General features: G+C 42.2%; 2 protein-coding genes across 2 annotated transcripts in view; both read left to right on the top strand.

Annotated features, from left to right (window-relative positions):
- ANXA3 (annexin A3) overlaps positions 1 to 21,047 on the top strand; it is a 131,886-nt gene extending 110,839 nt beyond the window's left edge. Inside the window, exons 9-13 of the mRNA XM_069743197.1 lie at positions 10,163 to 10,256; positions 10,552 to 10,647; positions 11,906 to 11,964; positions 12,062 to 12,184; positions 20,672 to 21,047. Of these exons, the coding sequence (XP_069599298.1) occupies positions 10,163 to 10,256; positions 10,552 to 10,647; positions 11,906 to 11,964; positions 12,062 to 12,184; positions 20,672 to 20,731 (432 nt within the window). The 3' untranslated portion in view covers positions 20,732 to 21,047. The remainder of the gene's footprint in view (positions 1 to 10,162; positions 10,257 to 10,551; positions 10,648 to 11,905; positions 11,965 to 12,061; positions 12,185 to 20,671) is intronic.
- Positions 15,424 to 17,066, top strand: LOC138653085 (piggyBac transposable element-derived protein 4-like). Its single transcript, XM_069743195.1, has 2 exons — positions 15,424 to 15,546; positions 15,933 to 17,066. Exon 2 carries the CDS (start codon positions 15,935 to 15,937, stop codon positions 16,919 to 16,921), a length of 987 nt encoding a protein of 328 aa, XP_069599296.1. The 5' UTR covers positions 15,424 to 15,546; positions 15,933 to 15,934; the 3' UTR covers positions 16,922 to 17,066.
- Positions 21,048 to 21,475: the final 428 nt, after the last annotated feature.

Here is a 21,475-nt window from a genome sequence, read left to right as displayed (position 1 = left end):
AGATCGCTGGAACGTCACGGATATATCGCTGGAACGTCACGAATCGTGCCGTCGTAGCGATCAAAATGCCACTGTGTGACGGTACCCTAAGTGATACAAAGAAAGTGATCTCCTCCCCTGCAGTATACACCCTCCTGCTGGCTCTCAGCTAACCAGTTCTCGCTTATTGTCTGTAAGAGGCACATGGGTCTGGTTCAGAACCCAACGTTTTTATTTTATTTTTTACTTTTCTGTACATTTTTTATTTTTTAATTAACGGAGTGAATGGGGCGACTGTTCCTTTCAAGGTTCCGATCTCCCCCGAATCATCAACAGGCGAGACCGCGGAGTATATCTCCCCGTACCCTCTCCTGCGATGTGGGAAGCCATGCCTGAGCTCACTTCAGGGACGACAGTTCCTTCACGGTCCCGATCTCCCCACACCAGCCACGGGCGACCACATGGAGTGTCGCCTCCATGTATCATCTCCTGGAGCCAAGCCTAATGCCGGACAACTGGCCCTGTCCACCCGGGGGCTGAACTCTGTGGATGTACAGAAGCCCCTCTCTATGGCGTCCGAGCAGCCCCTACTGTCCCACCACTGTGAAAGCGGATGGCACAAGGAGGCGGACGGTTCCTCTCCACCTCCCTAACAAAGGGATGATGGATTGAGGTTTACCCCTCTATCCCTGCAGCAGAACAATAGAGTGCGTGCGCTTTCCTCGGCGCTGAAACCCAGTCATCGTGGCTGCTCCATGCCGGGATGCGCACTGATGGTGAGTGGATCCAGTCAGCGGTGGGCCTCTGCAGTGGGATATTCACATGCTGACAGGCAGCCTCAGCTGCCAGCAGAGGGCGCATCACCGCGAATGAAGGTAACTACAGGTCATTGACCTACATTACCTTCATTCCCCGGGGTTTTGCAGGCAGGAGCACAGCTGCATGATAGCAGAGCTCCTGCCTGTAAAATATTTTAACCCCTTCAGATGGATTTACATCGTGGGACGTTACAGATCAACGGAAGGTATGTATATTGTTTATTATTTTTTATTTGCTACAGAGCGAGGGTCTTCAGGTGGATTGAGAGAACAATAAAATATTAAAACAATCTGTGTGTTTATTTCATTAAAATAATTTTTAATAATGTGTTTTTTTTAACCATTTCATGCTATTGGATTAATAATGGATAGGTGTCATAATTGACGCCTCTCCATTATTAATCTGGCTTAATTATTATTATTATTATTTATTATTATAGCGCCATTTATTCCATGGCGCTTTACATGTGAGGAGGGGTATACATAATAAAACAAGTACAATAATCTTGAAAAATACAAGTCACAACTGGTACAGGAGGAGAGAGGACCCTGCCCGCGAGGGCTCACAATCTACAAGGGATGGGTGAGGATACAGTAGGTGAGGGTAGAGCTGGCCGTGCAGCGGTTTGGTCAATCGGTGGTTACTGCAGGTTGTAGGCTTGTCGGAAGAGGTGGGTCTTCAGGTTCTTTTTGAAGGTTTCGATGGTAGGCGAGAGTCTGATATGTTGTGGTAGAGCATTCCAGAGTAGGGGGGATGCACGAGAGAAATCTTGTATGCGATTGTGGGAAGAGGAGATAATAGGGGAGTAGAGAAGGAGATCTTGTGAGGATCGGAGGTTGCGTGCAGGAAAGTACCGGGAGACGAGGTCACAGATGTATGGAGGAGACAGGTTGTGGATGGCTTTATATGTCATGGTTAGGCTTTTGTACTGGAGTCTCTGGGTGATGGGGAGCCAGTGCAGGGATTGACAGAGGGGAGAGGCCGGGGAATAGCGGGGGGACAGGTGGATTAGTCGGGCAGCAGAGTTTAGAATAGATTGGAGGGGTGCAAGAGTGTTAGAGGGGAGGCCACAGAGCAGGAGGTTACAGTAGTCAAGGCGGGAGATGATGAGGGCATGGACTAGGGTTTTTGCAGATTCTTGGTTTAGGAATGTGCGGATCCGTGAAATATTTTTGAGTTGGAGGCGGCAGGAAGTGGAAAGGGTTTGGATATGTGGTTTAAAGGAGAGATCAGTGTCAAGGATTACCCCAAGACAGCGGGCTTGTGGGACTGGGGAGAGTGGGCAGCCGTTTACTGTAATGGATAGGTTCGTTGGGGAGATCGCGTGAGATGGGGGAAAGATGATGAATTCTGTTTTGTCCATGTTAAGTTTTAGAAATCTAGTGGAGAAGAAGGATGAAATAGCAGACAGACATTGAGGGATTCTGGTTAGTAGGGAGGTGATATCTGGTCCAGAGATGTAGATCTGTGTGTCGTCAGCATAGAGATGATACTGAAAGCCGTGAGATTCTATGAGCTGTCCCAGGCCAAAGGTGTAGATGGAGAAGAGCAGGGGTCCTAGAACTGAACCTTGCGGGACTCCGACAGATAGGGGGCGAGGTGAGGAGGTGGTGTGTGAGTGGGAGACGCTGAATGTACGGTCAGTTAGGTATGATGAGATCCAGGATAGGGCCAATTCTGTGATGCCAAGGGATGAGAGGGTCTGCAGCAGCAGGGAATGGTCCACTGTGTCAAAGGCAGAGGACAGGTCCAGGAGGAGGAGGACAGAGTAGTGTCGCTTGCTCTTGGCGGTTAATAGGTCATTGGTGACCTTAGTTAGGGCAGTTTCAGTGGAGTGGTGTCACCTTACAATTGCAAGGTGACATTAACCCTTCATTAACCCATATCCCACCGCTACACGGGAATGGGAAGAGAGTGACCAAGTGCCAGAATAGGTGCATCTTCCAGATGTGCCTTTTCAGGGGTGGCTGGGGGCAGATGTTTTTAGCCATGGGGGAGGGGGCAATAACCATGGACCCTCTCCAGGCTATTAATATCTGCCCTCAGTCACTGGCTTTACTACTCTGGCGGAGAAAATTGCGCGGGAGCCCACGCCAATTTTTTCTGCCATTTAACCCTTTAATAGCTAGAAAGTCCAAATTTTGCACATACACACTACTAACAGTAGTGTGGAATATGCAAAAAAAATGGGGATATGAGATGGTTTACTGTATGTAAACCATGTCTCATATCATGTCGGGTTTTGGAAGGAGATAGCAAAAGCCAGCAATTGAATTACCGGCTTTAAAGCTACCTAGCCCTGTATTAAGTATTAATATATATACATATGTGTCTCAATGACATATATATACAGTTAGGGCCAGAAATATTTGGACAGTGACACAAGTTTTGTTATTTTAGCTGTTTACAAAAACATGTTCAGAAATACAATTATATATATAATATGGGCTGAAAGTGCACACTCCCAGCTGCAATATGATAGTTTCCACATCCAAATCGGAGAAAGGGTTTAGGAATCATAGCTCTGTAATGCATAGCGTCCTCTTTTTCAAGGGACCAAAAGTAATTGGACAATGGACTCTAAGGGCTGCAATTAACTCTGAAGGCGTCTCCCTCGTTAACCTGTAATCAATGAAGTAGTTAAAAGGTCAGGGGTGGATTCCAGGTGTGTGGTTTTGCATTTGGAAGCTGTTGCTGTGAGCAGACAACATGCGGTCAAAGGAACTCTCAATTGAGGTGAAGCAGAACATCCTGAGGCTGAAAAAAAAGAAAAAATCCATCAGAGAGATAGCAGACATGCTTGGAGTAGCAAAATCAACAGTTGGGTACATTCTGAGAAAAAAGGAATTGACTGGTGAGCTTGGGAACTCAAAAAGGCCTGGGCGTCCACGGATGACAACAGTGGTGGATGATCGCCGCATACTTAATTTGGTGAAGAAGAACCCGTTCACAACATCAACTGAAGTCCAGAACACTCTCAGTGAAGTAGGTGTATCTGTCTCTAAGTCAACAGTAAAGAGAAGACTCCATGACAGTAAATACAAAGGGTTCACATCTAGATGCAAACCATTCATCAATACCAAAAATAGACAGGCCAGAGTTAAATTTGCAGAAAAACACCTCAAGAAGCCAGCTCAGTTCTGGAAAAGTATTCTATGGACAGATGAGACAAAGATCAACCTGTACCAGAATGATGGGAAGGAAAAAGTTTGGAGAAGAAAGGGAACGGCACATGATCCAAGGCACACCACATCCTCTGTAAAACATGGTGGAGGCAACGTGATGGCATGGGCATGCATGGCTTTCAATGGCACTGGGTCACTTGTGTTTATTGATGACATAAGAGCAGACAAGAGTAGCCGGATGAATTCTGAAGTGTACCGGGATATACTTTCAGCCCAGATTCAGCCAAATGCTGCAAAGTTGATTGGACGGCGCTTCATAGTACAGATGGACAATGACCCCAAGCATACATCCAAAGCTACCCAGGAGTTCATGAGTGCCAAAAAGTGGAACATTCTGCAATGGCCAAGTCAATCTCCAGATCTAAACCCAATTGAGCATGCATTTCACTTGCTCAAATCCAGACTTAAGACGGAAAGACCCACAAACAAGCAAGACCTGAAGGCTGCGGCTGTAAAGGCCTGGCAAAGCATTAAGAAGGAGGAAACCCAGCGTTTGGTGATGTCCATGGGTTCCAGACTTAAGGCAGTGATTGCCTCCAAAGGATTTGCAACAAAATATTGAAAAAAAAAATATTTTGTTTGGGTTATGTTTATTTGTCCAATTACTTTTGACCTCCTAAAATGTGGAGTGTTTGTAAAGAAATGTGTACAATTCCTACATTTTCTATCAGATATTTTTGTTCAACCCTTCAAATTAAACGTTACAATCTGCACTTGAATTCTGTTGTAGAGGTTTCATTTCAAATCCAATGTGGTGGCATGCAGAGCCCAACTCGCGAAAATTGTGTCACTGTCCAAATATTTCTGGCCCTAACTGTATATGTATGTGTGTGTATATATGTATATATATGTATATATGTATATGTGTATGTATATATATATATATATATATATATATATATATATATATATATATATATATATATATATATATATATATATATATATATATATATATATATAATCTCTCTCTATTCTATGTGTATACATTTATTCTACATATTCTATTGTAAGCTGTCAGTGTGGTTTTACTGTACACCGCGCTGAATTGCCGGCTTTTCTCTCTAATACCGCTGCGTATTTCTCGCAAGTCACACTGCTGGTCCGTGTGTAATCCGTATTTTTCTGGCCCCCATAGACTTTCATTGGCGGATTTTTTGCACAATACGGTGACAAACGCAGCGTGCTGCGATTTTCTACGGCCATAGAAGACCGTATAATACGGATCAGTAAATTACGGCTGATAGGAGCAGGGGCATAGAGAAGCATTGTACCGTATGCAATCCGTATTTTCAGCACCTCTCTTACGTCCGTAAAACTCGCTAGTGTGAGGCCGGCCTAAGGGTGCATATTCACTGGTCTTAAAGGCACATGACCAGTATTCCTTGGTCTTAAAGGCGCTTGACCAGTATTCCCTGGTCTTAAAGGTGCAGGACCCGTATTCCCTGGTCTTAAAGGCGCAGGACCCGTATTCCCTGGTCTTAAAGGTGCAGGACCCGTATTCCCTGGTCTTAAAGGTGCAGGACCCGTATTCCCTGGTCTTAAAGGCGCAGGACCCGTATTCCCTGGTCACCCTAAATGAGCTCAGGAGCCCTCCGCCGCCGATCCCAGCTTATCACAGAGTACTTAGTTCCCTGAGTGGGCTTCGTCACTGCCGCAACCCATTGATGGATTTCTCTGACAAGAGATTGAATTCCTCCGTGAACCCTCTGTGGCTCGGAGTGCTCGCATGACCTAGATGTCCCTTTCCTTCATGCGAGCCGTCGGCTAGCGGGAGCTGTAAGTTTTCTAGAAATGTACACACGCCTATAAAACGGAAGTTTAATTTCCTGATCCCTCACCAATGATTTGCTCTGAATATGGATCGGATATTGCCTTGGTTCTGGACTCACCAGAACTTCAGAAAAGGATGGATTCGCCTATTTATATCATCAACCAATCTCTGTAGATTGACGAGGGCTTCGGTTCTACTCTAGATCAGGGGTCCCCAACTCCAGTCCTCAAGGCCCACCAACATGTCATGTTTTCAGGATTTCCTTTGTCTTGCCCAGGTAATAATTGCATCACCTGTGCAATGCAAAGGAAATCCTGAAAACATGACCTGTTGGTGGGCCTTGAGGACTGGAGTTGGGGACCCCTGCTCTATATCACGCAGCGTCCCTCATGAGGAAACTAAACTCCCTCGCAGAGCATTTGCCATTCACCCGGACAGGTAGCGTCCGGATAAGCGTTCCACTGGACAGAAACCTCTGCAAGTGTGGTATCCTTTTTTTCAGCCAATATGCAAACACGCGGGGTGTCCACTCCACGTATACCCACCTAAGACATGAGATGTCATGCTTGGTCTGATTCTTAAGGGCGACGGGTCCTCTTAAAGGGCACTGATCTCCCCACACCATCGATAGATGAGCACATGGAGTGTCACCTCCATGTATCCTCTTCTACAGCCAGGCCTAATGCCGAACAACTAACCCTGTCCACCCAGGGACCTTAACTCTGTGGATGTACAGAGGCCCCCCTTTTTGGCATCCAAACACACCCTCTGCATCTCCACTATTTAGCAGATGATGCAAGAAGGCGGACGATCCCTCTACACTTCCCTGTTAAAATGATGAACCCTCGGTCCACCATCATCTTATCTCCGCACCATCAAAAGAGAGCGGCGATAGTAAGAGACTGTTTTTTCCTAACCTTCTGCATGCAGCCGCGCATTCTGTCACTTGGCATATTACCGGGTAGAATCTCCTGTGGTACACCTACCAGTATCCCTACCCGATAGGTCATCAATTAAAAATGCAACGGACTGTCAGATAGCAAATCTAGTTCGTTCCGTCTTGCGGCCTCCAGCGCTCTACCCTTCCTTAGCCACCACATAGGTTGCTAGAGCAATGGTCTCTTGGTCAGGGACCTTAACTATTTTGATTTCCTATAGACTCAACCAGCAGCAGATTAGTTGTCCAGGACGGTCTAGATCTAAGGGATCTTGGTTCCAAAATGGCGACCGGAAAGTAAGACCGACCCTGAACCTCAAACTTCTACCAAGCTTGACAAGGTCCCCCTTCTTTGGATGGAGTTCCTCCGCTCAGTCATTACTTCAACGGAAAAAGGTGGAGTTTCTGGCATCAATCGACATTCGGGATGCTTACCTTCACATTCCTATGTTTTCCCCTCTTCAAAAATTCCTTCGCTTTCCCTTTCGTGAACAGCATTTTCAAATCACGACCTTGTCCTTCGGCCTTGCCACCGCTCCCAGAGTGTTCTCAGGGGTTATGGCGGCTGTCACGTTCCTCTTGCACCTAGAGGCGTGGTCGTCCTGCCCTATCTGGTCAACTTTCTAGCCGCTCTTCCAGCCCTGCGCTGAGTCATCCATATCTCTTGCTATACCCTCTCTCTCCTGGACTGGCAGCTAAACTTAGACAAGTTTTTTCCTCTTTTCCAGCCCAGCAGATATCTTTTTTTTAGGATGATCCTGGAATCTTCCAGAAGGTTGGTGATTCTCCCTTGTGACAAGGCCGTGGCCCTTCAACAGGAAGCTTGGTTACTTGTTCACTCATCCCCTCATTTCATTCGATTTGCTAGGAGGGTTCTAAGGAAATTCTGTGACGACAATGAGAGCATTTCCCTTCGCTCCTCTCGTTTTCTGCAGGTCAATCAGGCTTTCAGAGGGTAGTCTCTGAGCTCCTTCCTCATACAGGGGAGATCTTTCCTCCCGCTTCAATAGTTATTAGTGACTACCGATGCCAGTCCTCTTCTCCTGATCATTGTTCTGGGGATCTGCATGGTACGGCTAGTTCTACGGCATGTCCACTGTTTTCTGGCGGGTCACCCCCATCTGATTCAATGGGACAATCCCACGTCTGTGCCATACGTAAATCTAAATATAACCAGCAGAAAGAAAAGGATCACTCCAGTTATGCACACCACGTATTAAAAAATGAAAACATAATGTAGGAAAAAACACAAGATTTTATTGACACACAACATAATAAAACATACTTAAAAACAGAAAGGCAAGGCCCTGTCCATAACACTCAGTAAATACAGAGTACAATAATATATATAACCCATAATAAGCCTACTGATAACCAATGCTATAAGCCTGCCTGTACCCTAGGACTAGATGCAGACCATACGTGGCCAGCTCACAGGACAAACTAACCAACCCAGGCGGATGTATACAAAATCCTAAGTGGCCAGTAAACACCCAAATAGTGCATTTAGCCCGAACGGCTCATGGGACAAAAATATCTACCCTAAGCCAGTAAGGCAACAGGATCCCAAAATAACAGTGGGAGAAAAGAAAAAAAAAAAGCACTGGAACCGCCAGGAAAAACCTCAGAGCACTAGAAGAAGGGGTTACCCAAGTGGTGACCAGAGCGGAGTCCGTGGGCAGCCAGGCAAGCAAGCAGGACAGGGACCAGAGCAGCCCTGGCCACGATCTATCATTTGGTGATCTCGGCACTACACATCTCAGGATCTCACCGTCAGGTCCCGCCTCATGTGAGTGGGAATTTCACCCGGAAGTCTTCCATCAGATCTGTCTTCTCTGGGGCACTCCAGATGTAGGTCGGATGGCGTCCAGACTGAACGCCAATGTACTATAAGTTCATGATTCGGCCTCCAAGTCCAAACGCCATCGCAGTGCATACTCTGGTCCTTCCATGGTTCCATGGATCTTCTCGGAAGCAGGAAGGGCCCCAGTGATCCTGGGATATCCGCACTGACCATGTCAGGTTTTTTCTCGTTTGTGGAACTAGTATTTTCTTATTGCAACAAGACTGCAAATATGGACATCCTCGCAGGGAGTCTTCACATGTGATTCTTCCCTATTGCATACCATTGGATCTTTGGGACCTTAATGATCCTGGGAGTCTTACAGTAGACTCCTTTTTGATCCGAACAGACTTTACTATCAAGGAAGGTCGCCCCTTTTTTCTCTGCGATCCCCTCATCCTGACGAGTCTTCGGAGCTAGCCCCTCTGTTCTTTCAGACCTTTTTCCCTTATTACCATCAAGGCAAGGTTGCCCTCAGGCCATCCCCGTCCCTTGTTACTCAGGTGGTATTGTATTGCCACAGTTAGGAGGGCAACGTTCTTTCCTCATCTCTTTCCGCACCAGTACACATAACGGAATGGGTTCCCCATAATCTGAATGTGGTGAGTACTCTGTGGGTACGTCTCGAGGATGGCGTCCTTCCGAAGGTTGGACACTTGATTTGGGCTACATCACTGTAAGAGGAAGGTTCCTGACGGTTACAGGAAGGGTTTAGCCGTTTCATCGGCCATGTTGGTTTGGTGGATTTGTTACACCATCCAGGAGTCCTTCCGTGTTAGATGTCGGCCTATCTATCAAGGTTTTTGGATTCTAGGCACCAGGCATCGGCACAGCACGCCTGCAAGCTTGCGAGGTCGTCCAGTCCGCATGCATTCTTGAAGCACTATAATTCCAAGACTTCCACAGATGTGAGTTTGGACAGGCGATACTGCTCTCAAAGGGAATCTGTCACCAGTCATTTGTTACCCCATGTAAGGCCAAAATTGGCTTTGTCACTAAGGGATTAAACAATGGGCCTATTTTTTTCTCATGATACAATCCAGTGGAAATACTGGCTGCAATAACAGCTGTAGAAATATGCGGGTAAAGCTAGGTTCACATTGCGTTAGTGCAGTCCGTTAAGCTCATATGCTAACGGACTGCGTTAACGCAATTGCCGAAAAGGGATCGCGTTATGCGATCGCGCTAGCGCTATCTACGCTAGCGGGAACGGACCCAAAAACGCTGCATGCAGCGTTCGAGGGTCCGTCACAAAATAACAGCACATCACCAACGCATGCCAATAATGGCATGCGTTAGCGATGCACTACATAATTGCGGTCAATGGGTGCGCTAACAGATCCGTTACATAGCGTTAGTGCCGCTATGAAACTGATTCCGTCAGCGGACACCCACTAACGCAATGTGAACCTGGCCTAAGTTTATTTTCTACCTTTTTTCATTCTATAGCTGTGTAAAATGAAGCAGGGGATATTGTAGATCATTATTAGTAAGAAATGCCTGTATTGTGAAAAATTTTACAAAAATGGTGTTTAACAAAAGGTGGTACAGCATGTTATTTCTTTGAAATACAATAGCAACCAAGTGATCTATTTTGTACTATTCTACTATTTGTACTATTCTAGGTTCTGTATAATGCTGGAGAGAAAAAGTGGGGGACAGATGAAGATAAATTTATCGAAGTACTGTGCTTGAGAAGCTTTTCACAGCTTAGGCTAAGTATGTCATTTTACCTAGTCTGTTCTTTAAACAGACACTATGCTTACTGTTCACATTTATGTTCAGTTTTCTGTAAATCTCTTATGATTTTAGCTGTGCAACCCTCTTTTTTTTTTTTTTTTTGTACATGTAAGTTTTCAATAATTACATTGTGAACAATAAATAATAAATATATGGCTAGTCAAAATGATCTACTCTTATTGTGTGTGTTAGACATCCTTCTGTGTGTATATATAGAGGGATAAATAAATGACATGGGAGGGACTAAACTGGACGTCTGGTTATCTATCTACAGCATTTGATGAATATAAGAACATCTGCAATAAAACCATTGAGGAGAGCATCAAGGGTGAGATGTCTGGTCACCTGGAAGATCTGCTGATTGCAATAGGTAGTACACCTAATTTGCTGACTGTCCTCTAACTACAATGCATTTCTTCCACCTCCTTTTTCAAGAGCCATAATTTGTTTTTTGTTTTCCTGCCAATGTATCATTACAAGGTTAATTCATTTTACTATGCATGTACTGGACAAAGGGGGAAATATTTTTTTTTTTACTGAAATTGTTTAAAGAAAAAACTCTCAAATCCACAATTTTTTTTTTTTTTTTTTTTTTTTTTTTTTTTATAGTTATTGCTTTCATAGTGCAGTTAAAATGACCTGAAAACATGGTCTTTCAAGTCCATAGTGGTTGCTCGACCATGTGATCTTTTCAGTCCCTTCTTCTGGCCATGCCCTAATTCTGTTTGCGCTCATGCATGTCCTCAAACAACTTGTCCACTTTTAGCCAATACACAGAGCTCGATCAGTTTGCTCAATCAGTTAAAGGGCTTGTTCTGTCTTGTTTGTCTGTGCTGCAGGCTTGTGAATTCTCCGAGTGCATGGACAGTGGGCTGCGAGGCTTTGCTTACCCCATAAATGGTGGTTAAATATTCACTATGCATACTCCTGGAAAGAACCGGTCTAGTGGACGTGGCCTTGCTCAATAGACCAGTATTGAGCGAGGCTGCGACCACTAGACAGGTTCTTTCCAAGAATGTGCTTATCATATACTTGACCGCCGTTACCGGGGCAGGCCACAGTGAATCCTTGCAGTGCGCTGGGAGGAGTCACAAATCTGCAGTCTATTTCTTTTTAGACTGGACAACCCCTTTTTAAAGTATGCAGTCTCTCCATGTGAGTGCAGACTACTGAATCCTTGTAGTGTGCGTAATGTGTACTGTTAGGATTCTCCAGTGTTGCTGGTGACTGCGGACTTTAATCAGAAGACCGGACAACCCCTATAAACTTTTAACTGCTGCCCATAACAGTGGATTGCTGCAGTAGTAAACTGCTGAACTGCAGCACTTCAGGCAGTCACTTAAAAATTTGCTATGGGCCCTTGCCTTCCCTAATTCACAAACATCTTGGTTTCGAAAATTTGCAACAAAATTTTGCTCTGCTAACAATCATATTTTGCTTTGGGCTCACTGCGTAACTTACCCCCTAAAACAGAAAGTTTTTAAATCAGTAGTAAAAGAGAAAATTACCATGATGTGGCGTTTAAGACCTGCACTGCATGTCAATTTTGAGGAAGAAAAATAATGCAGCATTTATTTATTATCTCTTTTCTCAACCTCTTTAAATTTGATTAATCATTTTTGTTACAGTGAAATGTGCGAGGAATACTGCTGCTTTCTTTGCAGAAAGGCTTCACAAAGCTATCAAGGTGAATATTTGAACTGAGTGTTCCAGGTTCTAGGAAAATGTTCTAATTTGGGTGTTCGTCATTATAACGTATCATTATTTGTGTATTTTTATTACAGGGTGCTGGGACAGATGAATTCACTTTGACAAGAATAATGGTCTCTAGATCAGATATTGATCTTGTAGATATCCGTGCGGAATACAAGAAGCTTACTGGGGAGTCATTATACTCTGCTATTAAGGTATATGTCCACCAAGTTTGGATTTCTCATATGAACCCTATTCTTCAGGGACATCTGATGTCCAAAGCACCAGATTTCATTCATTCCATCAGATTAAAAGAAAAGAATATTAGCAAAACGATATAGCAATATTTCGACCATATGTCTTGAAATAAGACAACAATTGAAAGCAATAGATATGTTTCTACTAATTGTATTTTAATCTGCTGGATTGCATAAAAGATGAAGTTTTAATCTAGCTCTGGTGCCTTGGACCCTTGGATATTGTTTATGGCAATTTTAATAAATTTAGATGGTCTTTTTAATCATTGAGTTCCAAGTAATAGTAAGGCATAACTGAGTGATCGGCTGAGCAGCAGTGAACATAATTGAATGCTTAAAAGGTTAGATTTGTCCACCAAAGGATTTCAACATAGATGATAAATTTGCCCCAAGTCTAAGCAATTTACCCAAAACTGTCTAATTGTTAGAGAGTTTAAACGTATAGTAGACACTCTTAAAAAGCTCCAGATTTATCATAGTAGTTTATGCAGTTTGATAAATCTAACGTATGGGCTTATACCAACTAGTAGTTGGCTTACGCCACTTCGCTTTTGAGAGAGGTCACACCCCTTGTCGGACAAAGCGCAAAAAGTCTTTCATGACCTGCACCATATTTATGATGGGTAAATCATGCAGCTGAGGCCAAGAAAACTAAATCTCCGAGCACAAACAAATACTCAGAGATCATCCGAGCGTGCTCGGGGAAACCCGAGCAACGAGTATACTCGCTCATCACTAGTTTTAGGCCATCATTTTTTGGTCAAGTAACACCAGATTTGTCGCATTTAGCTTGATTAATCCTACTCATTGTTAATTTATTTCCCAATTTGACAGGGCAAGGGTGAAGTATACTTGAGCACTGTAATATAACATTGATTGCAACACAAAATAATAATAATGGCATTACATTTCTGCATCCTTAGACTCTGTATGCATACACACTGAGGCTATTATTTTATGTGCAAATGTAAAAATCATATAAATTACAGGTATGATTGTTTAGAAACCTCTAGTTCTGCGTGCTCCTGCTAAATACTATGTAGGCCATTTAAAACTGGTGACAGATCCTCTTTAAAACATTATTGTAATTACAGCAGCATCCTCAAGTCGATTATATACTTAATAACCTGTTCCCAAAATTGTCTACATGTTGGTTTACATGCTCAACATACAGCTAATACCTTCCGGTGTCACACTTGCAATGGCGAGAAACTTGCGCGAGTATCTCCCTTTATACCCGTCACTGCCGCCGGTGGTTCGGATCGGAGCCTTCAGCTACATGGAAATACCTGCAGCCACACACTCTGGTCCCGAGAGCCGGCGGCAGTGCCGGGTATTGAGGCGAGATACTCGCATTGTAGTTGCAAGTGTGACACCGGCCTAACACAGCAGGCTCCAGCCCCTAATAGAGATCAGAGCCAACTGTACATTGCTGGTGAACTTCTTAAATACTGCCAGTGATTGACTGCAGCATCTAAGTGGTTTGATCTGGGTCTGCGGGTGCATTATCTAACCCGCACACTGACTCTCACAATGCAGTTGTGGGGTGCCAATGGTAGTTCTATGGCAGCCAATAGCCTGTTGAAAACAGCTGTTCGCAGTTAGGGTCTTACTGTGTATGCAGTGGTCAGTTTGACAATATACTGCAATACTAGAATAATGCAGCATATTGTATAATAACCACGCTTCAATTGGTTATCTGATAATAGACTGTAATACATCATATTGTAATAGTGATCAAAAGATCGCAAGTTCAAGTCAAGAGGACGAAAAATAAAGTTTAAAAAAGTATGAATAAACTCCAGAATTGTGTATTTTTGGTTACCTTTGGTTTATTAAAAAAAAATTAATGAAGCTGTGAACCCCAAAATAGTACCAATGAAAACAACCCTAATTCTTGCAGAAACAACTAGTTTGATTTTATGGCATTCTTTGTGTGTGAAGCTGGACTCTGAATTTGAACCCCTTTCTACCATTGGACGTACTATTCCGTCCATGTGGGGTGGGCACTACTTCCCATGGACTGAATAGTACGTCCAGCGCAATCAGCCGCGCTCACGGGGGGAGCGCGGCTGGATGTCAGCTGACATTCGGCACTATGTGCCAGGAGTCGTCACGGACCGCTCCTGGCACATTAACCCCCAGAACACTGCGATCAAAGATGATCGCATTGTTTCGGCGGCATAGGGAAGCATAGCGCAGGGAGGGGGCTCCCTGTGTGCTTCCCTGAGACCCTCGGAGCAACGCTATATGATCGCGTTGCTCCGAGGGTCTCCTACATCCTCCCTGCAGGCCCCAGATCCAAAATGGCCGCGGGGCCGCTTCCGGGTCCTGCAGGGAGGTTGCTTTCCAGCGCTTGCTCAGACTAGGCACTGGTTAGCCAGGAGCACTGCCTGTCAGATCGCTGATCTGACACCATGCTGTGCAAAGTGTCAGATCAGCGATCTGACACTATAGTTTGATGTCCCCCCCCCCCCCCCCCCCCCCGGGCAGTATAAAAAAGTTTTAAAAAAAATATTTACATGTGAAAAAAAAAAATGAATAAATAAAAAATCCTAAATAAAGAAAAAAAAATATTGTTCCAATAAATACACTTCTTTAACCCTGCTGTTCTGTTAGGTCAAAAATGACCGTTTTTGAAATTCTATGTTATAAAAATTCAGCGTGTGATTCTGAGATTTGAGGCTCCCTGACTTTTCGTCATTAGGGGGGTACTCTCTGTGGGAATTTTTTTTTTTTTTTATTTTTGTTTACTTTATTTGGTACAATTTTTTTTTACACTTGTACTGTTCGGTCAAAAATGACCGATAGGCCTTTATTCAGCTCTCCAGACAATTTTTGACAAAAATAAAGGTGCTATCACCTCATTTTGAACTATATATTGCATCTACTACTATTTATCAATGTATCTGACTACTTTTGGTCAGAAAAGATTTACACATACCAACATTTTCAAGTTGCGATACAGCCGACGGATTCGCTTCCAGTATAGCTATGCGCAATTTATTTCACTGGTTTTATTTACCCTGCTGTTCATATAGATCTAGTTCCATTCAGTTGTCAACATTTCATATTGTAAATCATGATTTTCTGATTTTCCATGTGTTTGCTGGTTGTACAGTATTACACTGTGCAATGCTGTCCTAAGCAGAATTCACCTAAAGTGTTGTACTGTGAGCTTTTTCCTGCTGCAGGGTGGTGTCTGCTCTGATCTTATCTGTAGACAGATAACATAGCAGTGTAGAGTTTCAGTTCAGCTGGAGACAACACAGAGTGAGCAGAGGTTCAGACGTCAGAGCTCTAAAGTCCCATTTTTACAGGTATGTTACAGATAAATTATTCTTTTATTCTAAAATTATTCAATATTCTCACTGCTGTGATAAAATGGGTGATAGGGGGTTAGCATTAGGGTTGTGTAGACTCAATGTCTGCTTATGAGTACATATTCTCACTGCTGTGATAGAATGGATGATAGGGGGTTAGCATTAGGGTTGTGTAGACTCAATGTCTGCTTATGAGTACATATTCTCACTGCTGTGATAGAATGAGTGCATGCCTCATTTTTGTTTGCGACGCTCCAGCACCATAATCACAGGGCATATCTCAATGTGTGACGGGACGTTATTGTGTGTATTGTTGCGAAATTGTTTTGATTTTTTTTTTTCATTCATTGTTTATGGATATATTTTATTTTTTCATTCAACAGTGATGCCTTACAGCATGAGAAGAAGACACTTCACCCAAGCTGAATTGGAGGAGTTTATAAACTACTCCGATACAGACGAGGATGTCCCACCTGAAAATGTCTCCGAAGAGGAGGACAACATTAGTGAGGATGAAGATATTGCCGAGAACTCGGATTCTGAGGGTGAATCTGATGTGGAAACCCCGACAACCGGTCTGACGCAAGAAATCAATTCAAAAAACAAAGATGTCGTTTGGAAATTGCAGCCTCCTGCTCCGACTGGTAGAAGGTCTTCATCAAATGTCATCACAGATACTCCAGGTTCCACTAGATATGCAATTGCTAGAATTGATGACATTCAATCGGCATTCCTATTATTCATAAATATAGCCATGCAAAATATACTTATCCAAATGACAAACATTGAGGGAAAAAAGGTTTATGGCGATAAATGGAAGAACTTCGATGTGACGGCTATGAATGCTTACATCGGGTTACTTCTATTAGCTGGAGTATACAAATCATATGGAGAGTCCACTAAAAGTTTGTGGAATTCGGAAACGGGGCGCCATATATTTAGGGCCACCATGTCTTTAGAAAGATTCCACGAAATTTCCAGAGTTCTACGGTTTGATGACAAAACGGATAGATCTGAAAGAAGAAGCACAGATAAACTTGCCCCAATTAGGGATTTGTGGAGTAAATGGGTCGAGATACTCCCAAAATGTTATAATACCGTAGAAAATGTCACTGTTGATGAGCAGCTGGTGTCATTTAGAGGCAGGTGCCCATTCAGGCAATACATTCCAAGTAAACCAGCAAAATACGGTATAAAAATCTGGACTCTGTGTGACAAACGACGGCTTTTTATTGAGGAATTGGGGAAGTCTCTCACTAATCCATATGTAAAAACACGGCCACGAAATCCAAGAAATGAGTGCAGAAAAAGTGGCCCGACAAATTCGAGAGCATGGTGGAGACGGCGAGCCAACAGCTTCGACCACCACTGATACTGAAACGGCTTCCACCATCGCAACCAGCTGCAAGCGAAAAAGATGCTCATTCTGTCCAACGTCCAGTAACCATAAATCTAATATTATGTGTTGCAAATGTGCAAAATACTTGTGCAAGCGTCATGTAAATTATACATGTGATCAATGCAAGTAATACATTGATCGCATTTATCATTTGTTTTTGACAAAAAACCTTTTTTTTTTTAAAAGTTTGTATATAGTTTAGAATAAAGAAAAGTTTTTATGTGCAATATGAAGCAAATATTGCAAAAAATGTTAATTTATTTGATTCAAAAAATAAAAGTTTTTGATTTAATTTTTCATCTGATTATTGAAAACCATGTTCACATACAGTAAAACAATGCAACAGGTAATCAAATAACACTTGAATTAGGTACAAATCACAACTTTGTTAGGTCCGGTCAAAATGACCGGGAACAGTATAAGTGTATAAAAAAACAACGTTTTTTGCCATTTTATAGAGAAAAAAGCTTTTTTTTTTTTTTTTTTTTGCCTTTGAAAAAAGTATATCTACATAATGTTTGATATTATTACTTATAGTTAACATTTAGATCAAGATTTTTTTTTTATCTGCAAAAATAATCAATTTTTACAAAAATCGAAAAAATACCATGTTCCCTTTTGGATATAAAAAAATATAAAACAAGCTTTGTATTTATTTTTTTTTCTGGTATTTGAACAACCATCTTCACAAGCAATATAATAGTGCAAAAACTGTTTAAAAAAACCACTTAGATTAGCTAAAAATGATTATTTTATAAGGACGGTCAAAAATGAGTGGGAACAGTACAAGTGTATGTGAAATCTAAACAGAACAGCAGGGTTAAATAAAAAAACAAACAATAAAAGTAAACATATTTAGTATTTCCGCGTCCGTAACGACCCGACCTATAAAACTGTCCCACTACTTAGCCCCTTCAGTGAACACCATAAAAAGGGCAAAAAACAACGCTTTATTATCATACTGCCAAACAAAAAGTGGAATAACCCGCGATCAAAAACACGGATATAAATAACCATGGTACCGCTGAAAACGTCATCTTGTCCCGCAAGAAATGAGCCGCCGTACAGCGTCATCAGCGAAAAAATAAGTTAGTCCTCAGAATAAAGCGATGCAAAAATAATAAAAACTATTTTATATAAAAAATTATCGTATGAAAGCGCCAAAACATAAAAAAATTATATAAATGAGGTATCGCTGTAATCGTACTGACCCGAAGAATAAAACTGCTTTATCAATTTTACCAAAAGCGGAACAGTATAAACGGTCCCCCCCCCCCCCTTCCCAAAAGAAATTCATGAATAGCTGGTTTTTGGTAATTCTGCCTCACAAAAATCGTAATAAAAAGCAATCAAAAAATGTCACGTGCCCGAAAATGGTCCCAATAAAAACGTCAACTCGTCCCGCAAAAAAACAAGACCTCACATGACTTTGTGGACCAAAATATGGAAAAATTATATCTCTCAAAATGTGGAGACGCAAAAACGATTTTTTGCAATAAAAAGTCTTGTGTGTGTGTGACAGCTGCCAATCGTAAAAATCCGCTAAAAAACCCGCTATAAAAGTAAATCAAACCCCCCTTCATCACCCACATAGTTGAGGAAAAATAATAACATTTAAAAAATGTATTTCCATTTTCCCGTTAGGGTTGGGGCTAGGGTTGGGGTTAGGGTTAGTGCTACAGTTAGGGTTGGGGCTAAAGTTAGAGTTAGTGTGGGGGATGAAGTTAGGGTTTGGATTACATTTACGGTTGGGATAAGGTTTAGAGGTGTGTCAGGGTTAGGAGTGTAGTTAGGGTTACCGTTGGGGTGAGGGTTAGGGGTGTGTTTGGATTAGGGTTAGTTAGAATTGGAGGGTTTCCACTGTTTAGGCACATCAAGGGCTCTCCAAACGCGACATGGCGTCTGATCTCAATTCCAGCCAATTCTGCGTTGAAAAAGTAAAACCGTTCTCCTTCCCTTCCGAGCTCTCCTGTGCGCCCAAACAGGGGTTTACCCCAACATATGGGGTATCAGCGTACTCGGGACACATTGGACAACAACTTTTGGGGTCCAATTTCTCCTGCTACCCTTGGGAAAATACAAACTGGTGGCTAAAATATAATTTTTGTGGAGAAAAAAAAGATTTTATTTTCACGGCTCTGCATTATTAACTGTAGTGAAATACTTGGGGTTCAAAGTTCTGACAACACATCTAAATAAGTTCCTTGGGGGGTCTAGTTTCCAATGTGGGGTCACTTATGGGGGGGTTTCTACTGATTAGGTACATCAGGGGCTCTGCAAATGCAACGTGACGACTGCAGACCAATCCATCTGTCTGCATTCCAAATGGTGCTCCTTCCCTTAGGAGCTCCGCCATGCGCCCAAACGGTGGTTCTCCAACCCCCCCCACCCCCCACATATGGGGTATCAGCGTAATCAGGAGAAATTGGACCGCAAAGTTGTCCATTTTGTCCTGTTACCCTTGGGGAAAATAAAAAACTGGGGACTAAAAAAAAATTTTTGTGGAAAAAAAAGAATTTTAATTTTCACGGCTCTGCGTTATAAACTTCTGTGAAGCACTTGGTGGGTCAAAGTGCTCACCACACATCTAGATAAGTTCCTCAAGGAGTCTACTTTCCAAAATGGTGTCACTTGTGGGGGGTTTCAATGTTTAGGCACATCAGGGGCTCTCCAAACGTGACATGGTGTCCCATCTCAATTCCAGTCAATTTTGCATTGAAAAGTCAAATGGCACTCCTTCCCTTCCAAGCTCTGGGGTTCGCCCAAACAGTGGTTTACCCCCACATATGGGGTATCAGTGTACTCAGGAGAAATTGGACCCCAAAAGTTGTTGCGCAATTTGTCCTGTTACCCGTGGTGAGAGAAAAATTAAATGTTCATTTTTTTTTTTTAAACATTCCAAAAATTCCTGTGAAACACTTGAAGGGTTAATAATATTCTTGAATGTGGTTTTGAGCACCTTGAGGGGTGCAGTTTTTGGAATGGTTTCACACTTGGGTATTTTCTATCATATAGACCCCTCAAAGTGACTTCAAATGTGATATAGTCCCTTAAAAAAAATGGTGTTGTAAAAATGAGAAATTGCTGGTTAACTTTTAACCCTTATAACTCCCTAACAAAAAAAAATATTTTGGTTCCAAAATTGTGCTGATGTAAAGTAGACATGTGGGAAATGTTACTTATTAAGTATTTTGTGTGATAAATATCTCTGTGATTTAGGGGCATAAAAATTCAAATTTGGAAAATTGCGAAAATTTTCACCAAATTTCCGTTTTTTTCACAAACGCAGGTAATATCAATGAAATTTTACCACCATCATGAAGTACAATATGTCACGAGAAAACATTGTCAGAATCATCAGGATTCGTTGAAGCGTTCCATAGTTATAACCTCATAAAGGGACAGTGGTCAGAATTGTAAAAATTGGCCCGGTCATTAACGTACAAACCACCCTTGGGGGTAAAGGGGTTAAGATCAAGAAGGAAACCTTTTTATTTTGCATGTTTTTTTTAAATGGGTTTTAAAATATTTTTTTAAGTAATTATAGTAGTTTCATCTGCTTTAAGAAAATGTATGCAATTGGGATTAAAGAGGTTTTTATACATTATTTCACTAAGGAACATATGTAGGGTGGAGAAAATGAACTGGGTGTGTGCTATATAAAACACAATGTTGTCTGCCTTCTGAGTTCACGTGTATGCTATTTTTCCATCTGTTTTGCAGTCTGACACCTCGGGGGATTATGGCGCAGCTCTGCTAAAGCTCTGTGGCGGCGATGACTGAAATGAGACAAAAATGATTACTGTGATGAAGAAATAAGAATTTTTCTACCTCTACCTTTCTACACTCTTAAGTATTGTGTGCCCTCTGCAAGTTGACACCTTAACTGCAGAACAGCTGCTGAATAAACTGCAATATTACTATATAAAGCAACACTTTAGCCAGACACTATACTCCTGATTCTCTTCAGTACTCTTTAACTTGTTTGTTACTTTTGACCTTATTTTGTAAAGAAATGAGGAATACAACACAGGTAATAGTATTTGATAACCTGTTATAAATTATACGTTGCCCTATTAAAAGACACGCTTCTCATAAATTTGTACATGCTTGATTTATTTTATTCATTGCTTACGAGTCTTTGGCATTCACTATATTTAGTATAGCAACACTATTGATGCAGTATATTTTATAGACCTACTGATCTCTGCCATTTGATGTTAGTCATGAACCAGAAAGCACAGGTTGAACCTGATGTCTCATTTAGCCTGTGTATGTAAAGATGAGTAGCACAGAAAGATACTACCTACCTAAAATATGTTATGAAAAAGCAAAAATGCAAATAGAGGGAAAAAAATAGAAATAAAGGAGTTAGGATCAAAAACGCAATCAAAGTTAGGTACAGGAAAGAACAATTAATTATAAGTTAGCAGTTTCACTAAGGGATGAGCACAAGCAGACAAGTAATTCTAGCAGTGCAAAAGTTTTAGGTTCTAATGAGTGGGGGAGGTAAACTTCCTCAGCTAA

The sequence above is a fragment of the Ranitomeya imitator genome, chromosome 1, assembly GCF_032444005.1.
Source record: "Ranitomeya imitator isolate aRanImi1 chromosome 1, aRanImi1.pri, whole genome shotgun sequence".
NCBI lineage: Eukaryota > Metazoa > Chordata > Amphibia > Anura > Dendrobatidae > Ranitomeya > Ranitomeya imitator.
This window is presented reverse-complemented; position numbering and strand designations above follow the sequence as displayed.